The 22,301-nt window shown below is 41.0% G+C and overlaps 1 protein-coding gene across 2 annotated transcripts in view; it reads left to right on the forward strand.

The window, feature by feature from the left end:
* nr6a1a (nuclear receptor subfamily 6, group A, member 1a) overlaps positions 1-22,301 on the forward strand; it is a 147,508-nt gene that overhangs the window by 16,394 nt on the left and 108,813 nt on the right. For both annotated transcript variants that reach the window (XM_077560348.1, XM_077560350.1), the window contains one exon: positions 19,276-19,323. In XM_077560348.1, coding sequence (XP_077416474.1) covers positions 19,276-19,323 — 48 coding nt within the window. The remainder of the gene's footprint in view (positions 1-19,275; positions 19,324-22,301) is intronic.

Genomic DNA, 22,301 nt, shown 5'->3' on the forward strand with positions numbered 1-22,301 from the left:
TGTGAGGGTGCGAACTGGATGAGGTGGAAGAGGTCGGACAGGCATGGAGGAGCGAGGTTGTGAATAGCCTTGAATGTAATGAGGATCAGCTTAAATTGTATGTGGAGTTTGATCGGAAGCCAGTGGAGTTGCTGGAGAACGGGTGATGTGATGGAAGGAAGGGGTTCTTGTAATGAGATGTTCAGCTGAGTTCTGGACCAGTTGGAGTTTATGTAGTGATTTGTGTGGGACGCCAAAGAGGAGGGAGATACAATAATCAAGATGGGAGGGGACAAGACTGTGAACAAGAATAAAAGCAGTTGGAGGGGGTCGATTGATGATGCGGAAGTGGAAGTAAGCTGACCGAGTTATGTTGTTGATATGTTTATGGAATGATAAAGTGCTGTCGAGGATGACAGATCAACAGGGATGGATAAACTGTCAGCTTTGGATAATGTCGATTTTGTCCCAACCAGAAGAACCTCTGTTTTGTCACTGTTGAGCTTCATGAAATTGTGGGTGAACCAAGCGTTAATTTCAGATAAACAAGTAGTGAGGGAGGCAGGAGGGAATGAGATGTTGGGTTTGTAGGAGAAATAGAGCTCGGTGTAATCCGCGACGCAATGGAAGATGTCAAATTTACGAAATACGGTGTCAAGGGGGAGGAGGTAGATAATGAAGAGTAGGGGCCCCAGGACGGAGCTTAGGGGAACACTTGAGGAAACTGGATATGACTAGGTTGAAAAGGACTTAAGTTGAATGAACTGAGTGCGGTCTTTGAGATAAGAGTGAAACCAGGCAAGGGCAGTGTGTGTTATGCCAATGTAGGAGAGTCTACACATAATACCGGTATTCACATGACGTCACCGACCCCCACCTATCGATGCAGCACGTCTTTCGGGGCAAACAGCCAGTGAGACAATGCAACCAAATGCTGAGGAGCGTTCTTGTTGCTTACTCCAAGTTACTTTGATCCATTCATTTGTTCATTCATTTTGGATTTTCATGAACCGCTTCACAATGGTGCACACGTGTGCCGTCCACGGGTGTAAAATTGGGCGAACACAGATGTAAAATGAAACTTCTAGATAGTATTCACATGCCGTCATCCGTCCCACATTGCTGGTCCATGGAATGTCGAATGGAAACGACAAAGACGTGTCCGGAATTACAAAGATAATCAAAAGGATTTCCAACCGACAAAGTCTACCAAAGTGTGTTCTGACCATTTTGATTAAGCTAATTGTCATTGTAGGATGGTAATAATGCTTTTATCATAATGCGATCGTGATATATGTGAGCTGTTAGCCGTGGCTAGCTCTGGCTAAAAATAGATTTGTGGTCAAGATATTCAATTTTGAGATCTCTCTAAACACGCTCCTTAAGGTCTCTTATTTTCCTTTCCCAGCAGCCAAAAAGTTGAAATTGCTGTTAAAGTGTGCGAAAATAAGTGATGAATCAACAATGTTGTTTTTGTTGTTGTAACATGCTAGTGCTAGTAGCTAGCGCGTTCGGGTAGCTACTTGGTTTAAAAATAACCCGAAATTCTTCACCTCAAATTCACAATTGATAATTTGCAACCCAAAAAATCAGAAAGTACAGAAGACTCAAGAATGTCTGTGTTTTGAGAGCCATCCTACCTTAGAGCATACGTTTTCCAAGTCGACCGGTCCGGGCAAATGTTTGTAATCCAATCGATTCCACTAACCAAACGTTTCAACGTGTACCGCTGCAAAGAGTGTTGAGCTAAATCTTCCGCATACGTCATGGTTACACAAGTAACGTTAGAGGAAGCTGGGGGTCACATTCATCAATAACTAAAGAACATTTGCTGTTAAAAGATGACTTCACTGGAAAGTTGCCACAACATGAGGGGCGGGCTTGCGATCCCATGACGTCAGTGAATACTATGTATTGAAAAGGATTGTGTGTGAGATGGTATCAAAGGCTGATGACAAGTCAAGGAGGATGAGGATGGAAAGAAAACCGGAGTCAGTTGCAATCAGAAGATCGGCGGTAACTTTTAATAGAGCTGTTTCGGTGCTGTGTAGAGGATGAAAGCCGGACTGATTTGATAAATGAGAATGAAGTTGAGTGACGACTACTTTTTCAAGGAGTTTAGAAATGAATGGTAGATTGGAAATTGGGCGGAGATTATTGTAGTCATTGTGGTCTAGACCAGGTTTCTTCAGGATGGGAGTGACAGCTGCAGTGGATAATGGCAGAGATGAACGGGAGTAATGAGGAGGGGCATGATTTAACCAAAGTTGTAGGGAGAGGATCAAGTTGACAGGTGGGGGATTTGGAGTTTGGGATTAGATCTGCGAGCTCGGAGGAATTGGGAAGATTCCCAGGTAAACCTTGATACAAAGCCATCACCTCCCCGGTTGTCCTCTGGGCCTCCTCCCTGTGGGGCGGCTCCAGAGTACCTCACCAGTGAGGTGTCTACATCAGGCATCCTAACAAGGTGCCTGATGCAACCTCATCTAATTCTTCCTGCTGCGGAGGAAACAGCGGCTCTATTTAAAGTCACTCACGAATGACTGAGCTTCTCACCCTCATCATCTTGAAGCGGGAGAACCTACACTTTACGGAGGGAACTCATTTTGGCCGATTGAATCCGTGATCTGCTTTTGCTCACGACCCACACTTGTGACCCTTGGTGAGGGTGGCAACTTGGGCTACGTTCACACTGCAGTCAAATGCGACTCAAATCTGATTTTTTTGTGCAAATGCAAACTGAATCAGATTTTTTATTTCATTTCAGTCTGAACAGCTAACGACACGAGACAGTGAAGGTATGGCTGAGGAGCGCATGTTCTTTAGTGCATCACAGCGAGCATTTTTGCAACAGCCCCATTTTTCTTTTGCGGAACATGTCAGCATTTTTTAATTGTCTTTGATGGTACGGCTGAAGGAGGCAGGAGCTACGATGCCAGGAGCCTTGTCAATATGGACAAGTGTTCCCCAGAGGAGATGTGGAGAGGAATAAGAGACAGTACCCAAAAAACAAAAGTGCAGTGAGAGAGATGACTTACAGGGAGAATTTAACCATTCTTTCTGTATGTGTGTGTGTGTGTGTTAATCACCAACCTACGAACAGGTTCAAACAGTGTCTGCAACGGGCAACAATATAAAACCTTCTGTATGCGAAGTGCCAATTGCGCCAGTTAAGTTAAGCTTAGGCTAAGGATGGACACATTAAATCTTGGTCCAGGCAAAATGCCGATAAATCTGTAAAATGCGAATCTGCGGGTGCTGAACCACAAGTAGAGAGGGCACTCAGGGCCACCAGTTGCCCATTCAAGACCTGCAATAAGGCTCACTAAAGCTTTCATCATATCTGCAGAGACACAGAGTACAGCAGCCATGTGGCTGTCAAACAGTGGAAACATCTTCCCAATAATTGTGATGACACCATCTGTTCCTTCAAAGCTCTCTGTGGCAAACTGAAACTCCCAAATTCCACGCTTGGGTGTCTCTGCTAAAGGGGTGTTGGATCGAGTGGTGCCTGAGGGGTGAAAAGCTCATCTCGACTCTGACCTCACAACAAGACCAGCACCCATTCTGTCTCAATGCAGTGTGAAAACAATGATCCATTTGTTGCTACAGTTTCCTCTCATCCATCTTACAGTTGTGAGGTCAGATTGATTGATTGATTTTGCTGAATGCTGTCTTCACCCAAACCTCAGCTGTATTGTGCAATCTTCATTCCTGCTTCAGCTTGTAACTAGAAACCTTTTTTTTTTTAAATAGGGCTTTCATTTTTTAAATGGCTGTGGATTTTTTTGATCCACTTATGTTATGACGTATCCCTCCAACTAACTAAAGATTGATCCTATTCACTCATTATCAAATAATATTTTGTCTGACCCTTATCACTTTTTTCTCTCTCAAATTACCCAAAGTGTTTAAAGTGTTTTGGTAAATTGACATATGATTTTGTAATTCTGAATTTAAGGAAAACAAGTGCAATAAAGCTACAAATTTATTTAAAACATTTTGACAATTACAAAGCCTAATTTTCAGAAAGAAGTATAGGAATATAAATATATTATGCTGTAATTTATGCTATTAAACTAAAGTATATGTACATCCTTCCTTGCCATTTTTGGCCTGGATATATGTGCATGCCATTATGGAAAAACAACTTGTTGACAGTAGTGATGCACGTTAATGCTTTTTTCACTCGATAGCGATAAACCAATAATTTAGAAAGTGCCGATGTCGATAACGGAGCTGATAATTGTTATGAAAATTAACTTGAATACAAATATACTTTTGAGTCCTACTATAAGTCCAACATGTTAAGTACATTGAAACATTGTGTAAAGCACCATGAAGCGGAATTTTATTGATATCTCTGCTTCAAAGACAACCAGTAACTCATTTTGAGTTTGCCAAAACATAAGTCATATTTTAAAAATGTAACAAAAAACTGCAAAGTAACATTTTGGGGAGACACAGTAAAGAAAGGCCACACTGGCGACTGCCATGATGCATCTTTTGTGAACATGAGGTCGCGCGTATTATGATGTCACAAATATGCGACACTACCATAGGAGAGGGGAGGGGTTGAGGAGCTGGGCACAACTTGAGCCACAACCACAACAGACGGACCCGCGCGGCATGTAGATTATTATCTGCGTATTTCGTTTCCATTACCCTCAGTTTTGCACAAAAGGCAAGTTGCACAAAACCAAACTGGTAATGGGAACACATGATTTGCGAAAAAACTCATATGTTGCAAAAGGGTTTTTACGCTCTCAGGAGGTGGTTTTTCGCAAAAGTGTAATGGAAACACTTTTTGCACATTCCCTGTAGTCATGTGACCCCCGCTCGGTCACGGAGGAAAGGAAGTAGGAAATACAGGGCCACTCGCTTTCGTGTCGGAGCTGCCTCTTGAGGGGATAACGAGTCTTCTTAAGGAAAAAGCGATTTAGCTCTCGAGCCAATGCCGCCGTTCAATGCACGTTCCATATCATTGCATGAGAAATGGCCGTTACCCCGGGCAACGAGCAATTGAGCGACATACGGGGCACGTCGTCGTTGAAATTCATCTGTCCGCACCATAACACGAGTTATAAGCACACACGCACACGCACTAACACCAACACCAAATCCGTAAACATCAGGAGCACCTCCTACAGAACTGCGCAAGACAGGGAAACAAATTGTGCCTCAGAAGCGAAACGCTCTTAAATGGAAACATAGACAAGTCGAAATTGTACTTTATCAAAATAGTACAATATTGCTTTTATTTTTGCAACAAAAAAAAAAAACGTAAAGGAAACGCAGTTTATGACGCCAAATTGGTCGAGAATTGCCAATAATTATTGGCGGATTTCTTTATTTCTGGTTTATTTGTTTGACATCAAATTGGTAGATAAGTGCCGATAAATTATCGGCAATAATTATCGGCCACCGATATTATCGTGCATCCCTATTTGACAGCCCAGTCAGCAGGTGAACTTTTATGAAAGGACTGGAAAAGCACACATAACTGCAACATACTGCTTATTTCGAGCCTTGAAACTAATAAATCATTTGTCACACAACTCATTTAATTTACCATAATGATAATGGTATTTCAAATATGGAGAACATAATTGGACTACTCCATTTCTAAAAAAAAAACTTATTCCCAACACTGACCATAAAGCAAAACTGTATAATATTGCACTGGTAACATAAGTTAGCATTTTCATCCTTTCATAGTATTGTATATTATTTGGAAATGCATTTTTAGACCATTATGTTGATCATAATCGACCAGTAGCTCATCAAGGTAGTGTGGGTAGCTCACATTGTATTAACTCAATCACTGCCAGCCACCTCAGTTTTACAATAATGATATAGCTTCCCATCAATGGCTGTGAATGAGCAAAACAAAAAAAAAGGAAAAAAAAGTAGATGCCCACCTATGATCCATTGTGAAATTTGTCACTTGATTAACATACAGGACCGCCATACAATGGTGCTAGTGTATGTGTCAAAACTCTAGCTAACTATCACTAACTTACTAGCCTCCAATTTGTTTAGTCTTCTCTAAACTTAATAATAAAGTATAAAAATGATTAGGAGATCAAGAAAGCCAATATTTTCATACAGAGTGAGAGGAAGCATTTTTATGTGACTATATTAGCAGCGCCATCCTTAAATACGCCAACATAACAAGGCACCACCGAACAAATCTAAAGTCCATGAGTAATTCACTCATCATAACGCTAAATTAAGAGCCGCTCGCCGCAGAGCAGGCCATCATGCGTGGGAATCACCTGTAGCTGTAAGTCCACTCTTTCTTTTTCTTCTTGGTCATAGGCTCCTGTATTGTCTCATTACTGGGCCTACTTTCCAAATATGTCAGTTTTTTACTCATTTTGCTAACTTGTCGATTAGCATCAGCGCTACGTAACTGAGATAATTAGCATCGTCGTAAACAGAATCCAGTCACTTTTCAAAATAAACAATTTTTTAATTCTCGGCTAATCAATTTACTGGAAGTACAGTACTTTTTTTTTTTTATTCTTTCAAATATGCGGCCCGCCGTGGGCTGCTTCCGGTCCGCGGCCCGGTGGTTGGGGATCACTGTTTTAAATAATACCTCTTTTGTCAAAAATCCAACTCTAACGAAATATTTCTTACTATCTTTAAAATGAAAAAATGTCAACTACAGCTGTGAGCAGCTATAAAAGGCCCTCGGAGCCCAGGCCACTTGGGGGTATACTTGCATGTTTGGGGACTGGCTCATTGGAATTAATTTTTTTGGAAAATGTACACTGTGCTCCTGCGCATCCTATTACACATTCACAAAAAGTATTACAAATTAAAAAAATTTAGGTCACCTTCTACCCAAGGTAGTGCATGACATGCTTGACAAGCAATTTATAGCAGTCAGCAATAATTAGTAGCTAGCGATCAGAGCCCGTTAACGGTGGTCGAAAAACAAACCAAAAGCTACCATTTTCACACAGAGTGGGAGGAAGTTTTTTGTTTTGTTTATTATAATTTAAAACCCGTATGTCTGAGCTGCATGACACATTGGCTTTAGCAAAGAAAGGAAATCTGGAGGGGCACTTTAAAACTCTACACAATAGCTACGAGAAGTAGGTATGGGCAAAAACCGCATTACGCACTACAACATGCGGGATTTGCAAGCCATTGCTTCCAATCGAGTCACGTCCTTGCTAAACACAAGAAGCCCTCCAAGACTATGGTATTGTTTAGGAAGTCTTTCTTGAGGCAGCGGATAGCCTTTTTGTTGACTTTAAAAATAAAACTGAGATTATGAAGGCCATTAAAAATGTGCAACTTTCCCGCAAGACCACTACGAATCAATGTGAAGGAATGGCTCTGGTTGTAGAGGAGCCACTAAGGAAAAATTTTGACAGGTGTGAGTGCTTTTCCTTTCAATTTGAAGAGACTGATATAGTGGATGTGGCCCAACAGGCACGTGCGGGGGGTGGGGTGGGGTGTGTGTGTGGTGGTATCGGTGCCCGGGCACATGCCCTTTTGGCACATGCCCTTTTGGCACTGATGCCCAAAGTCCCCCTTAGCTCTTTGTCCTTTTTTTCTTTTTCTTTTTTGTGGTGTGTAAGTGAAAGTCATTTTGTTGCCTTTCAAAACAAAAATTCAACATAATTTACATAAATCTAATTATTATTACAATATCTTTCGTCACGAGATCCTCGAAGATGACGTCATACTACGAGATGCGGTCTTATTCGAAGACATTTGAAGCCAGGTCGCTCGCCACTGGGCCTGCCGTCGGTAAGTTGGTCGCTCCGTCTCACTCACAGTAAACAAAAGCCAAGGTCATAGAGTACACCGAGGACGCGGGGAACACGTTCCCCTCAGTTTAATAAAGACCACAATCCTTCCCATCCACTGCAAAAATCTCTGGTAAAATTAATGTTCCTCTCCCCCATCTGCTACAACTACTGATGCGTTTAAGGTACACAGAAAATGTCGGAATTTGTACATCTAAGTCAGAATTTTAATCTACCCACTTGCTGAAGTCAGATTTCCAACTCAACAAGGCAGACGGATCTTACAAGGCAGACATAGGCCAGAGTGAGGTCCTAAGAAACAGGTAGCAGTGTTTTCAGAAATTAGTGGGACAATGAAGAATCAAATAAAATATAATCACAGCGTTTTCTCAAGAACAATCTAGCTGGTTTGGATGTGGCAGTTAATTGTTTAGTATAGTTGCAATGACTAAAGATTGACAATCTACACAGACAAATAGTAAACAACATTTGCTCTTACCTGAATCAAGCTAAATGTAAAATAAGAATTTTTTTTAACGCTACATGCACTATAGTAAAATCATAATAGCACTATTTGTCTTTTAAAAAATGTAAATTCCATGTACATTTTTCAGAATCATTTTTATTTATGTAAATTTGTTTTGTACGATTGATTGTTCATGCACAAATGTTAAAACAGTTTTTTTGGTGGGTGATCTCAATTTGAGATCGTCACGATCCGATACATCGGCATTTTATTGAGGATAATTTTTTTAAACTAACTAAAAACTACCCCAACACCTTTTATATGGTGGGTAGACAGTGGTTAGACTAAGTAAACAATTTAAACCCCCTTTTTGGCACATCTATGAGTTGCTCAAAGGGATATTTCTAACCAGTATATACATTTTTCACAAGAGCTTTATTTTTAAGAACCCACTGTAACCGTTATAAAGCATGCTACTTAACACAAATTGATGGGCTAACCTAATGTTGTTTTACTATAGGAAGAAAAAATACTGTATTGACCATTTGCATGGACGTCACGTGATCACGTAACTGCCCTATGACGGACGGCGGAAGGAAATGATTGTTGAATGGAAGTGGACGTTACCCGGAGCGACTTAGTGATTAATTAAATGTTATTGCCCATAGAGCCATGGAATCTACTACTTCAACCGAAGGTCGCCTGTCAGTCGAAGTTGCACATTTAGTAGGGACTCATAGAGCGTGATATTTACTTAAGTTGGAGATCGCTAGTTTGAAAACAGCCCCTAACCTTATGTTGCCTGCTGTTTTTACCAAGTTAATCAAATCGCCGACTTTGCCGGAATTCACAGCGCACAACCTATATCATTATGTAGTCAATGCCGTCTCTTCTCCTAGCGTAGGAAGGCAACAAGGGGGCCATCAGTTATTATTGATCTGCACTTGGACTTGATGATTTTCATGTGTGAGAAAGCAGCATTTGGTTTACTCCTTTGTCTGTCTGTGCAACCGACCGCACAGCAAGATATGACCATTTAATAAGATAATCGATTAGATAAAGGACTTTACGCTGTATGAGATTCAATGGTTACAATACAGGCAAGTGGCTCTTCTGCCGTCCAGCGTCCCGGTGGGGACGTTCCCATGAGGGCTGTGATGCCATGTGCAAAAGGTCAATATGTGTGTGTGAAACAAGCCAACTTCACAACAAACAAAAGGCTGCACTTGAAGAGCAAGCAAGCAAAATGTATTTAATCTCACCATATCATTACTTTGGGGCTGGACTCGCACCAGTCTAGACTGCCGGCCTGGGCGGGATTTGCTAGGACGACCGTTCGGATTCACGCTAGGATAGGCTAGGCACCGGGTTCCCTTCAAAGGGCGTCCAGACTCCAGAGTCAGCAACCACGTGATCGGGCCCAATTTCCAATCACGTGATCGGATTGGGACATCCCTAGTTCCGAGGCGGCCCCCTGCCGGTGTCAGCGCGGCCCGGCCTGGACCAGGTTGAGTGGACGTGGGGAAAGGGGAGGCTGAAACAAGACGGCGGCGGCGAGCGAGGCGGAGGACCCGCGGGGCCACTCGACCGGGAACCACCGCCACACTGCTCGCCGTTCCGTCGCAACTGACCGGGCACCTCCCTGACCCCCGGGGGTCCGGGCCGCGGCCGGGCGTGGAGTGCCCGCGTCAACGCTTCCAACTTCATCGTCAACGCTTCCAACTTCGGCGTCAACCTTGGAGCCACCATCATCATCATCGTCGTCATCACTCTGCTCTTTAGCATTAGTCGATGAGCTGCTTGCAACCGGTCGCCATTGTTCGCTTCCTCAGCCATCCAGCTCCGCCTCACGTCTTCTACTGCCGCGTCAACGCTTCCAACCTCAGAGTCACCATCATCATCATCGATAATGATCATAGTCGTCAGCAATGTGCTCTTTAGCACTGGTCGATGCTTTTCGTCTTTGAAAAAAATGCTCAAGCGTGAGCTGCTTGCAACCGGTCGCCATTTTCGCTTCCCATCCCCAGCCATTGTCCCCTCTAGCTCCGCCTCACGTCTTCTACTGACGCCTACCCAATCTTGTCAAAAGAGAGTCATCGCTGCCATCTAGGGGCCAAAAATAGTCATTAGGCTAACTAGATCTGCTTGAAACTTTCACCACAGCTGGCCAAGGCTTTCCTCCACCCGTTTCCCCAAAAAATATATAAAAAATTGGAGAACGTCTTTTAACATCCTTGGCGGCCCTCCGTAGGTTTTTACTAAACGTCATTTAACGTTTTTGGCCGTAAAAGAGTTAAGAAACGTATCTCGGCATACGCATTTCACTACAACATGCCTACATGTGTAGCGGTAAACTGCACAAATCGCCAGTTTAAAGGCTATGGGCAAACATTTCATCTGTAAGTATGGTTGAAATGAAAAAAAATTGAAAGATGAAAGAAAAAGATTATTTTTATTTTAATTTTAAAGGGGGTACATACCATCATCCACTTGTTATACATAGTGCCCAGGCCCTATTTTAAGAGTCTATGGGCTCATAGGCTCTTAAAATAGGGCCCATAAGCTCTTAAAATAGGGCCTGGTCTGTCTAATCTGCTGTATTTGTTTTAAAAGGCAGCAACTTTTTTTTTTTTTACATTTATTTTCAGTTATTTATTGATGTTAAGAATAAACATTTTCAAAGAATGCTGATGTGATTATTATTTTTTTGTTTACAAGAATAACCGGAAAAACCATAAAACCACATTTTCTTTCTCAGACTTTAATCGTACACCAAAATCTGAAACCGTTGCACCCTTAATTATCACAACATGCAATTGGCCAAATTAGAACAACCCATAAATATGAGGGCAATGCGCGCCGCCACAACAGAGTGTAATTTGAACTTGATAAGAAAACACTGCAGACTGACAGTCAACAATATAAAAGAAGATACCATCATGTCAGCGAGGAGTCGACCAGCAACATGAGCGATGCAGGGCAAGTCAGAGTCAACTGGCCGATGTCTACCTATTTTTGCTCCATTAGCTAATCTTTCTTTCAAATTGACATAGGACGAAACATCCGGTAACAACACTTTTTACTTCTACTTGTCAATGACATTTTAGAGCCTGTACTTTTTAACTTTTACTTGAGTAATTATTTGATTGAGTACTTTTACTTTTACCAAAGTTGTTTTTTGCACAATTAATTGTATTAAAGTAGAGAATGACAGTACTTTTCCCATCTGTCCCGTGGGGACGAGCATGACGTCATCCTCTACCATTCCAACCCTTGCCTCCCCAAAGAAACTGTGGAGTGTTCGCCCCATAATGAAAGGAAGATGCAAGCTGATATCGCCTGGGTATTGGTGGAGCATACATGTATCTTTTTTAACTGAACAATGCAACTTTAAATAAGGCCCAAAAATATACACCGTCAAGCAAGGTATGTCACTATATCACTGCCGTCGAGCCAAAACTTCATATGTCACAATTTGGTAAAATTTATATTTTCTTCACAAAGCTATACAATTGGTCAGTCCACATCCTCGTTCGACCAATTGCTATACCCATGAATGGCGCATATGTGTACCACTGTGAAGCTGTTAGTGGGGGAAAAAAAAGAATGAATGAACAAATGAATGAATGAAAGCCACTTCAAGCTTTTGCATTGTCTCACTACTCGCCCCACAATATGGCAGCTTGGTTCGGTGACGTCATGTGCATACTATATGTATACTATACTATGCGTGGGTTTTCTCCGGGTACTCCGGTTTTCTCCCACGTTCCAAAGACCTGCATGGCAGGTTAATTGAACACTAAATTATTTCTAGGTGTGATTGTGAGTGTGAATGGTTGTTCATCTCTGTGTGCCCTGCGATTAGCTGGCAACCAGTTCAGGGTGTACTCTGCCTACTGCCAAAAGCCAGCTGGGATAGGCAACCCTTGTAAGGAATGAGCGGTTAAGAAAATGGATGGATGGATATTTTATAAGCATCTTTCACGCTAAAAAAGTGTGGGCACCCTGCTCTAGATTATGCAGGTGGACCTGATAAAGTGTCCTGCGAGTTGTGTATTGGCCTGTAAATAGTCCGTTTTGTTCATGTAAATAGTACTTGTTGCTATTCTCCAGATGAAATGTTTGTTGTTGCTGTACAAAATACTTGACTCGCTACGACAGCATATTACTTTCCCCTTGAAATTTGCTTGCAGCCGATCTGCTTTTACAGGAAATTATTCAGGAAGCTAGTCAATGTTGATCATCTTTTTCAACACCAGCATCCTGTAAAGTGTTTGCAGACAGATTTAAGAGGTGGTTGCTGGGTGGGCTTGATTAAAACAGAACTGGCCCAGATTCTGCCAGGCTGGCAGGTAGAGGCCAAGCTACTCGGATAACAAGCTGGCGTGGCCCTCGGGTGGCCATGCGTAACCTCAGCCATCTGTGAATAAAACACAGGGACAGTGATGGACTGATAGAAGCATGATAAATGTTGGACAGAGATTCTAGACTCTGCTAATGCATAGTTGCCAGTTGAGCATTTCAAAGGGCAGGGTACTTAGTGTACATTCAATATCTGTTGCATTTAAATCATGGTTGAAGCTTCTTCTTGTGGCTTCTTGCACAAACAACACCACCATATGGTGCCTTTCGTGAGGAAAGTGGATCAGGTTGTATTGGAAAGAGACGTTTAGTTTGATCCTTTGAGCATTTTTTTTTTAGTTTACACAATTTTGGGTGATTTATGTTTTCCGAAAAGTATATTATAAGACAATTTCCCCAAAGACAATTTCCCTTAACACTTTCTCCAAGAGAAATGCGAACATACAGTTTATTTATCATCTCAAAGACTGTTTAATAATGTCTTGCATTCATTCAGTCACATAATTCATCATTAATTTACACCGCTCTCTTGCTCTCTCTCTCTCTCTCTCTCTGTGAGTGTATGGGACACTAAAAGTACAAAAACGTTAAACATCATATGCTTTACAATACGTGCATCTCTTATGATAGCAAATCATCCATCCAACCTTCTTATAATTGGTGTATTCAATAACTGCCTGAAGGAAAGGCTTGATACAGTAGTGAACCACCACAGTAAATGCCCGACTGAGCATTTTGGTCTACATCTAAAGAGGGAGATGTAAGGGACACAAGCCTGTATGTTATTTTGACAAGGAGCTGATAGAGCTGGAGGTTGTGGAGGTTTTTGAGATGAAAGGTTAAAGATGCGGCCTTTCTTTATCAGCACACAATGGGCCATAGCAGACCAGGCTCCGGTTGTATTGGCTGCTTCTTAAAACTTTCTTAGCCTCTGGCTGTAATGATCAATAGGATGTCATGAGGATTAGCAGCAGAGACCAAACACTGGTCGTTTTCAGTGCATGCTTCTACCTCAGAGAACTGTCAAGACAACGACAAAGCGTATCCTCGTCTTGAAAACATCTCTGATAAGTGGCTGTCTGGAAGATTATTATGATTATAAGGGCAAGGGATGGAATAGTTGATAAAAGCAAAAACCAAGACAACCTATCAAACTATTAGGTTTACCTTTTCAATTTTAAGTTATTATTAATACCATATTTAGTGAAATGTGATTGACTGCAGTGTTGTTCCGATACCGTTTTTTGGGCAACCGATACCATACCGAGACATACGTTTTTTTTTCTCAACATGAAAAAGCTGTCCTGCCATTGGTTCAGAGCATTCAAGGGCCAATAGGATATCTTAGCGGGGCATGCAGTGAACATGTCACTTATACGATACGATACGATACGATATACTTTTGTTTTCCCCGTGGGGAACTTTTTCCTGGACTCAGTGAATGTTGTGCATGAGCAAGACACAAGATGCTGCATCCAAAGTCCTATATTAGCGTCAGAATTAATGGTATCAGCATGTTACTTGTTAGTACTCCCCGATACCGATACCACTGTTTTAATGCAGTATCGGGGCCTCTGTCGATACCAGTATCGGTATCGGAACAACACTACTTGATTGTGCATGTAGACCTTAAGAGCTGAGTTAGTGAATTAAAGCTCAGCTTTTGTGTGAGCATCACTGCACAAAAACAGTAAAATATTTGGATTTACAGCGAAAAGCGCAAACAGTTTTGGTCTGTGAATTTGGTCAGAGTTATCCTGTTAACCCACTTCGGTCTTGTAACTTCGATCAAGAATAACTGACACCTGGCTAGATTGCTTGAGACAAAGCATCCTTTGAAATCTTGTATAACATGACACAAGGTACATCGAATTGAATCACAATCCTGCTGAATTTGGCCAAACTGAATCATTCCACTTGAAAATATACTGTTCGGGAATATCATACCCCGTGTATCGAGAAACGTATCAAATTGTCTCTTGCTAGTCTCCTTGAAATATTGTAAATTCTGTTTGAGACAAAAAAAAACACACTTGATTCTCAGACATCTTTATGAATTGAACTTAATCAATTGTCTTTGATTCATGTAACCTGTTTGATTCAGAATAGTCGTAGTGGGAGGTAGTCATGCACAGCAGCCTGTCCGCCGCCTGTTTGTGTGTCATATGTCAATATAAGTGTGTCTATTCATGGCGGGCCACCAAGGCACGTGTGTGTTGGAACAGAGGTTGTGTGGGTGAATGCTCCAGGGAAAACATATGCTAGTGTTGACTATGGGGCCGGGGGTGGTGTGGTGGTGGGGGGCAGGTGGTGCGTGTTGGGTCAGGAGTCTACAGCTGTTGATAAGATGGTACTCTGACATAGATAGGGGGATCTGATGCTTTGAGAAAACACTCCAAGCACTCGTCTGGATATGAGTGATGGAGTCACCAGGCAGAATGTAAAAGAAGATCAAGTCACTCGACGACGGGCACACAGATGGGATTGGCATGATGGTTAAATATACAACTCAACGCAGCAAGGAGCATCGGCTTTTCTTTTTCCAAAAACTTTATTCACTTCATCTTTGAAGTGAAATGATCACTGCAAGTTGAACTCCTCTCACTTGGTCAATCCCATTATGTTTTGTTGTGCTCAAGCATCTCCCTTATTGCTTTTATTTGTATTTATTTCAACTTATTTTGTTGTTCTAGCTTTATTGTCACAAGTCTTGGGATTTACTGGGCTAGCCCCGGACCTCGGGTACTGTGCGATACCGTGGGGAAATGTGTGTTTGGACGACAATAAAAAAATCTGCAAAAAATACATTTTAAAATCAATAAACAACAATTTTTATGAATCGTGACTCAATCAAAATAATCACAATAATTATTTTTTCCATAAATGCCCAACCCTAGGTTCCACCGTATTATACAAAAAGGATTGCAGTATGTTCATGTCATGAGGTAATTAAGCTTGGGTATGGTCAGTGTGTTGACAAATGCTCTGAGGGAAGTATTAGTATACAAAATGTTGCAATTTGCCCTAAATCATATTGATAGGAGTTTGCAATAGCTTTACACCAGGGGTGCCAAACGTACGGCCTGCAGGACCAGGCACACCAAGGGGTTTAATCCGGAGCCCGAGTAAAAATAAATAAAACATTTTTTTTCTTTTTTCTTTTTTTAAAATAATAAATTAATGAAGTCGGACCAATTAATCAGATGGCCAAAATCAAAACATAAAAATGTGTAGTTTCACAAGCAGTCCTCAAATGAGCAACGCAACTTGTACACAGAATTGACCTGGATGTCATTATTTTACACACAACCTAAAGTTACGATTTGTTGAAAAAGATAACAAATAAAAAGATAAACCAACATAAATCAAACATAAACGTGCTGAATAAGACACACATTCAGCTATGGTAACACAAACACATATGACATGGATTAACCCTGGGGTGGGCAAACTTTTTGACTTGCGGGCCACAATGGGTTTGAAATTTTGACAGATGGGCCGGACCAGGAGCATTTGGACCTCATAGCACAGTAAAAACACACAGATAAATGTACAACCCAATTTACTTATAGTGTGCACTTAGGACTGCGTTTTTCAAATGTGCAAAATCCACATATTTAAAACAGCTTTTCCAATAGCTTCATTTTTATTGTTTTAGCTCAACTTTTGCTGTGTTTTTATGCTTTGTAAAGTGACCTTGGGTGTTCTGAAAGGTGCTGTTTTTAAATGAAATGTATTATTATTATTATTATTATGATTATTATAAAATAGCCCTAATCCAGGTAGTACGTTTGCCTCAATGAATATGCAAGATGCGGCATTTACACACTATTTGGCAAAATGGGAGGAGAAATGTAAATAGATTATAATAGCACATACACTGTGATCTGTCAAACCTGGTGACTGCATCTATTATTAATAGATTTCAATTCAAGGCGTAAAGTTAAAGAATTTTTTTCCATTGGCCCACCCATTTTTAACCCCGGGCCCACAGTACGTGTGACACATGCGGCTGCATGATAGCCGCTGCTGCCTGTCACGCGCTGAGGACAAAGCGCGTACATCCAATCCGTCTCTGACCACTTTTCCACATTATTGCTGTGTTCAACACAAAACCGTGCCGTCTCCTGCTGTAAATGTCCAAATCCAATAAGATAAGATAAGATCTACTGATTGTCACACCCATCTAAGTGGGGTGAAATTTTTTCTCCGCATTTGACCCATCCCGAGGGAGCGGTGAGCAGCAACAGCGCCGCGCTCGGGAATCATGTGGTGATCTAACCTCCCAATTCCAACCCTTAATGCTGAGTGTCAAGCAGAGTGACAATCGGCCCCATTTTTATAGTCTTTGGTATGACCCGGCCGGGAATTGAACCCACGACCTCCCAGTCTCAGGGCGGGCACTCTAACCACTCGGCCACTGAGCTGAAAAAAAAAGATATATATATATTTTTTCTAGCCTTATTGGATAAATTCGGCAGGCTGGATTGAAACGCATAACGGGCCGTATTTGGCCCGCGGGCCGGGGTTTGCCCATGTCTGGATTAACCTCATATAACTTCATTAACTGTGGCACACAATGCATTCTGGGAACAGTATATATGCAAAACAGGAAGTAATAACATGCCAGGAACTCATACGGAGATGTGTTGCTTTGCGTTTGCATTTGGGTTATCTTTTTAACAATATATTTACAGTTGAGCTCTGCTATTTACAGTATTTAAGTGTATAACTGACAGCAATTATTTTTTAGTTATTTACTATGATTTTACGGGTCCGGCCCAATTGGTAAAATATTTTCCTCCATGTGGCCCCTGAGCTAACATGAGTTTGACACCCCTGCTTTACACTCTTAAGTAGATAACAACCAACATATTGGAAACATATTTCTGTGTGATGTAGTTCTATTTCAAGTGTTTCCTTTTTCTGATTTCCCCAGCAAACTAAGGCAACAATTTTGATACAACTCATGACGGCAACTTTAACTGAAAAGGTAAAAAAAAACATTACAGACCTGTGTTTTATCACCGTCTTTGAAACTGCTGAGTGGTAAAGTTAGACATTGTGCATTTATTTGAGATATGGCGGTGACACACACACACACACACACACACACACACACACACACACACACACACACACACACACGCACACACACACACACACACACACACACACACAAAAGAGTACATCCCTAAAATATCGATTAGTGTGGATGAACATTTTGTTGTGTTATGGTTCTGTCAGTTTTTCATTATTTCATGTTGAACTGTCTACCGTCTTTAGCGCTAACTAATATTGCTAATCTCTGTTCATATTACAGGGAGTCCTTGAGCTACGTCGCATGCAACCTACGTCGTACGTACCTATTGTTTTGACTTTACAGCGCCCATGCCTTGTCCATAGCACCTTCTTTTTCGTTAATATTCCACAGTAATCACGCCATTTTAAAGTTATTTAAAGTTGTGTTGTTGTTACCTCCAGCAACGGACGTCCATCAGCTGGTCGGCTCGCCATTAGGCGCGTCACATTTCCTTGTTTAAGCTTGAATTAGCTCCACTCCGCCAGCAATGAATGTTCGTGCGGAAACACGAAATATTGGTTCTGGCGTCTTCCGGGTCGGATTAATATGTTTTTTAAAATTACTGTACAAAGTATTTTAATGTAAATATCGACTTTAACGGGCAAATACGACTTAAGTCGAAATTCGGGTAGGAACAGAACTCCGCCGTTACTTGAGGACTTCCTGTACAAAGATGTGAGCTGAACTTCTTTATAGCTGGAAACCGGACTGTAGCTTACTGTTCGATTTGTTAAGGAGTTGCATATACTGACCTGTGTATAACAGGGCTGGGCAAAAAATTCAGAATTGAATTAAATTGAGAATGACCACTACATTTTAATTCAATTCTTGATTTGAATTGGAATTGCAATTGAGGTGGTAAACATGAAGTAGAATTGAAATTCAGTAGTAAGCCACTGTGTGCACTCCTTTTCCCCGTCAACGAATACTAATTACTGCACGCCACCTCACGCTACCCCCTCACAACGAATAGGATTCGGCGGATGTTTTCCATCGCTTCTCGGCACCGTCAACAAATACAATTCAGCGCATGTCATCCTAACCGCACAGTACCCCTACACCCATCACCTAGTAATTAGTACGCCAAAACTTTGAAAATTGTTTGATACTGTATGATTATAGAACAGCACTTCATTTTCTTGGTTTATCTAACTCTTTAAAATGACTGCCCCATCATTTTGGACATTTTGTTTGGAGCACACTGGTGACATATTCACTGATATGTGATGTGAATGAGTTTCTCTGAAGTGCATTGAATTCAATCTTATTTCCTGTAATTAAAAGTCAAAATCATTTCCACATCCTGTAGTAGCCATTTCAAATTCATCCTTTGAGTTGACTGGAATTCAGAAAATTTTCCCAGGCCTGGTTTATAAGTTCTTGTGTCACTCAACAGGGTGGTATCTCTTTGTTTTCAGTATGTTTATGGAATGGCAGTGCTTTGTGTAGCTTCATTTGGGACTAAACCATTGTGCTGTGTCTCATCAAAGGGACACAAACTACCGGTATTATCGTCTTTCATTTGTCAGTGTAAAGTTCATTTGAATAGCACCACAAGGTACAAGCTAAAACATTTAAATTTTTAACTTGAACTGAATTATTATCTTTTTTTGTAGGCTTTTTTGGGGACCACTCACTAGAGACTGAAAATAATGACAACATGGGTAAGTCATTTACCTACCTTCCTCCCTATACACCTACCTACATGAATCATCCACCCATCATCCATCTATACTTTATAATCTTTCTAATCTCATCTGTATTGCATAGTGCCAGTCATCAATTATGATCATAAAGAATAAAACAATAAAACCTAATCATTTGTAATGGAGTGTTAGTTTACCTATTCAAGCAAGGCTTGTATTGGATCATTTTCTCCAGTTACCACAAATAAAAACAAATCTTCCATTATGGAAGGTCCACAGCAGCCTAAAGCAGTGGTTCTCATCCTTTTTTTAATTGTGACATATTTCTCAGCCAAGTGCAAAATATTTTTAGATGAAAAAAGAAAAAGAAAAAACTTGGCCTATAACGGAGTGCTGTGTGCAATCAGTTTCTCATTAAATAAACTTTGGGGTAACCCTTGTAAAAAAGATCTTGATCTCAATGGGTTTTTATCTGGTTAAATAAAGGTGAATAACAAATATAACCCCCCAAAAATAAAGATATTTATTCATTATTAATAAAGATTTCTGCGCATGAAAATAATTATTGACATCAAGTGTCCTTTGGGATTGTAGTACAGATATGGCCTAGATGTGGTCTATAAATGAAATCATTAACTTAATTTTAAAATAAAAAAATATTATTAAAATATACATTTAAGAAGAAGAGGACCAATTATTACCAATTATATCATTACCACTAAATATTGCATCGTTGCACTGAACTGTGTGTTTTGCATTTAGTCAGCCATTTGAGATACACTTGGGCTTGTGCTTCACTGAAGAGTTTTGTCATTCTTGGTGGCAGGGAGGTAACTGCTGTGATCAAAGATCTTTATTATTATTATAATGAATTATATCTATCTATCTATCTCACTTGCCTTGACATATCCCCATTTGAGAACCACTGACTTTGAACCACTGGCTTTGAGTCACCTAGCTATGAGCATGATAAATTTCTTCACTTCACTTCACTTCCCAGTGATATCCACAAGAGGGGAGTATACACTCAAAAATAATGCTTGCTGTGCAGGTCAGAAAAATAATACTTACTCACTGATTATTTCAAGTGACAGGAAAATAATGTAATGTACTGTTTGCTCTATTATCATACATACAGTCAACATAATGCAATGCAAGTGTAAACCTACAGTGCCAGACCCACAGAGTGGGATCAAAAGATGCCAGAAATGTGCCCCACTTAGGAAGAGACTTGGAACAAAGAGACAGGGGTGAGGTGATGGTCCAATGTTAAGGTCCAGGTTCAGGCGAAGTTCACTCCGGACTCTCATTGCTGCCATTGCAGTGCCAGGTGGCACGTAGGAATGGTCAGAGGTTGAACACAGTTCAGAAAACGCTGACCTCGACATGACTCGCTGCCCCGATTGTCCGAAGCTCTCCTCCAGCCTTTCTCATCACTCCCTCTATAAACATGTGAGAGGAGAATCGGAGGGGTAGGGGTGAAAAAGTGGAAGGAAGTCAGAGAAGAACTATTAAACCTGCACACCGAGTGAATAACCAGCATTGTTGTGTACAGCAGGAGGAGTCTTAGATTTATGAGGCCAAACCTGATAGGGTTGTAAACTTGACGAGAAGGGCTTGTGGCCGTGGCGACTCTCTCGCTTGCTATTGGCCCTATTCTAGCCTTAGGATGCCTCAGTGCATGCATCGGGTAAGGGTGATGCTCAGGTCAAGGGGGGCTGAGGCAGGCCTTGTAAATGTTCCAACAGGGGTGGGAATTCTGAGACCCCCATTCAGTGACCAGAAACCTAGGTCAGGGGCCAAATAGCTGCGTTAGCAACAGCTGTTTTCAGCACTATCTTCTAGATTAAGTTCCAATCATCTCAAACATATCCCAAGTGAAAACCTTTCTTACCAGATTTGACCCACAATATTTGAGTTCCATGGTAAGTAATCTTCGTATTTTTTATTTATTTTGTATTATTATTTTTTTATTTAATGATGCACTGACAGTGGGTTTAAGCTGTTTTATGAGGGAGAGGGTGGTAAAAATGAAATCTACCACAAAAAAGAAACACACAAACATGCACACACACACAAACTTAGGATCACTCAAATCTAATTTCATTCATCAATTAAGCTATTTGAAGCCAAACTTGAAATGTGTTGTTAAATGTTATTAATTGAAAAATCAGACCGGACATTATCATGTACATTTTTACTCTGTGTCAGGATTGTCCATGGGTTTTTGCATCACCCTTTGAAACATGCAACACGCACGCACGCACACTCTCTGACAAATAGCTGCAGAGTGTCAGAGGGGTTATCAAGCTTCTTTGGTGACTACTTATGGTCCATTGTTAATCATTACCAGCTGCCTATTCCAACACAGTAACATACTTTTTCCACTTCCATTTTCCCCCCTTCAATAATTTCACAGATATTTTTTTTTGTGTACATTATTGCGCTGAATGTAATACTGTGTACAGTTTGTGTATCCTGGGAAAATGTTGTTTACGTCATACATTTGCAGAAATATCACTTCTTAGTTACAGCTCTACTGCACAATATTTCATATATTATGGTTGCTAAATTTCAATTGATTTTTGCAATTGGATCACATCTTATTAAATCATTATTAATGTGCAGCAGCAGGAGTCTAAAGTAAGGACTCCTGCTGCATGACCTATTCCAGGCCAACAGAGGGCGGTAGGTGCATGCTGGAATTCCATGTTATGCATGCACCCACGTGTCACCTGGACCCGATGAACTCCACATCCATATGGAAGTACTTGGCTGGAGCCCAGCTTGTGCTTTCCCTTTGTCTTTGCATACCTGAGCTGACTTTTTATGTTTGAGTCCAAAGTCAAGATGACCAGGTTTTCAGAGCACTCAAGTATTTCACACAAATCCCTCATTTCTTTACTGCTGTTTTTTTCCTCCCTCAAAAATAATTTCAGGTGATGTTTTCACTATTTGAGTAGAATGTTTTGATGTCTAGCAGACTTTTATTTGCA

This window comes from Vanacampus margaritifer, chromosome 3 (genome assembly GCF_051991255.1).
Source record: "Vanacampus margaritifer isolate UIUO_Vmar chromosome 3, RoL_Vmar_1.0, whole genome shotgun sequence".
Classification (NCBI taxonomy): Eukaryota; Metazoa; Chordata; class Actinopteri; order Syngnathiformes; family Syngnathidae; genus Vanacampus; species Vanacampus margaritifer.